The sequence below is a fragment of the Sinocyclocheilus grahami genome, unplaced genomic scaffold, assembly GCF_001515645.1.
Source record: "Sinocyclocheilus grahami isolate Dianchi unplaced genomic scaffold, SAMN03320097.WGS_v1.1 scaffold613.1, whole genome shotgun sequence".
NCBI classification, from domain to species: Eukaryota; Metazoa; Chordata; class Actinopteri; order Cypriniformes; family Cyprinidae; genus Sinocyclocheilus; species Sinocyclocheilus grahami.
In genome coordinates this window covers 306,710-308,497 of record NW_015505792.1, presented here as the reverse complement: position 1 = coordinate 308,497, position 1,788 = coordinate 306,710, and the positions used below count along the sequence as shown (strand labels likewise).

The 1,788-nt window shown below is 34.5% G+C and overlaps 1 protein-coding gene across 1 annotated transcript in view; it reads left to right on the top strand.

Moving 5' to 3' along the window:
* Positions 1-531: 531 nt before the first annotated feature.
* LOC107557647 (T-cell surface glycoprotein CD3 delta chain-like) overlaps positions 532-1,788 on the top strand; it is a 3,643-nt gene continuing 2,386 nt past the window's right edge. Inside the window, exons 1-3 of the mRNA XM_016241126.1 lie at positions 532-643; positions 837-948; positions 1,557-1,651. Coding sequence (XP_016096612.1) covers positions 1,597-1,651 — 55 coding nt within the window. The 5' untranslated portion in view covers positions 532-643; positions 837-948; positions 1,557-1,596. The remainder of the gene's footprint in view (positions 644-836; positions 949-1,556; positions 1,652-1,788) is intronic.

Sequence of the window (1,788 nt, the reverse complement as noted above, 5' to 3'; positions counted from 1 at the left end):
GCTACTAGTTAAACTGCAGCTGTGGCTGGTAACCTGAGCTTAACTAGTACTACTAGTTAATTATTCCAGTGATTATCTGTCTCTTCTTTGTGTATTATTAGTCATTTGATGAAATACCTCAATAAATCATATCGACCGCACAGTCCAGTGTGTGTCTCTTTTTTTTATTGCAAGAAAATAAATACAATAAGGAAATATAAGATCATAAGGAGATCCTAAAGAATAGCACAGATCAAAATCAAAATAAGAAACAAAAAGCAAAAAATATTATATCATTTTTACAAAATTGAGAAGACGGCTTGATTGAAACTTTAAGACACTTAAATGTATCAGACCAAACAGTCAAAGATTAAATGTACATTCGTTTGAATATCAACAACACGAAAGTTACAATTATTGTGATCAATATTAAATCTATATCTAAGAAACTCTAAGGATGGGTAGATATCATTAAACATGTGAAAGTGTACTTCCTTGGCTTTGGGAGGTTTGGGAAAGGAGAGCTACATTGTGTCCTCAGAGTTTCTGTGTTCTGAAGGATTCTTACTCTCGCAGGTGTTTGTGGTCTTCCGTTAATGCACCGGAAGTCAAATGTAGATCTTTCATCTGCAGTTTCTGCTCTGTTATTGATCTCAGACTGTGTGTAAGTGCATGAAATAATAATGAAACACACAGAAAGAGAGAGTCGTTGTCAGCACTGATGAGCGGATCTGGCCGGTTTGAAACCGCATCTTTTATTGCTATATTGATTTTAATGTTAAGCTTGTTTAATATTAGGATGAGTTTGACTTTCTGAGCGTCATTTCTTTGTTTGAACTCATCGTTGTTTATTACAGAAGACCTGGATTGAGTCGAGCTCCAGATCGCGTCGTGTCGGTTTCTGACTTCCGGTTCATCGAGTCTTCCGCTCGTCGCTTCTGAAATCACTCGACATCTGCAGCCTCTCAGGTCTGTGTAAAACTTCTTCTTCACAACTCTAACTAACTTTGACAGATTTGATTGTTTTAATTATATCATTTTTGATTGGACTGTAAGTTGATATTAATAAATTTAATTAATTTTTTCTGTTAAGGTCTAGTGCGTTGTTCATTTATAAAATTAACTTTTGTTCATTGTTAATTCACGCTCGTTCATAATAGCCTACTTTAATTTATACAATTTCTGATGTTTCAGTGTATTATGTGGAAATTAATATGAACCAAAATGAATAAATGCTTTAAAAGTTTGTTCATTGTTAGTTTAGGATGCCTAAATTAAGATATCTGTATATTAACAAACGTTAATGAACCAAGTGTTATTTTAAAGTGATATTAAATGTATCATTTAATCAGAAGAAGCAAATGTTTCAGAGCTGAATGTGTCTTTGTTTTTCACTAATGCAACATTTTTGTGATTTCAGTGAAAGCAAACTTTAGAAACTTTTGTTACATGTTTTGTTGGAGGTCAGACATTGAGTTTTCGAAGGTCGTTTGAGATGTAGCTGATGTTTGAGAAGATGAACGCTCACGCGACAAAATGGAGGAGAGTGCGTTCAGACTCACTGTGTTTATTTACAGGCAGGAGAAGAGATTAATATTAATAACAGCTCACTGAGAGATGGACAGACGTGTGTTTGTGTTGTTCTGTCTGCTGACGGCTGTGAGATCAGACGGTAAGAATCGTCTTCAGCTGTTCCTTCAGTGTTTTTATTTGCTTTTTCAGAATCATATCAGTGTTTTGACCTTAATGAAACACCATTAATTTGATCTAATGTTAACTTTGCAGATAATCAGAAGAAGCCAGAGATCT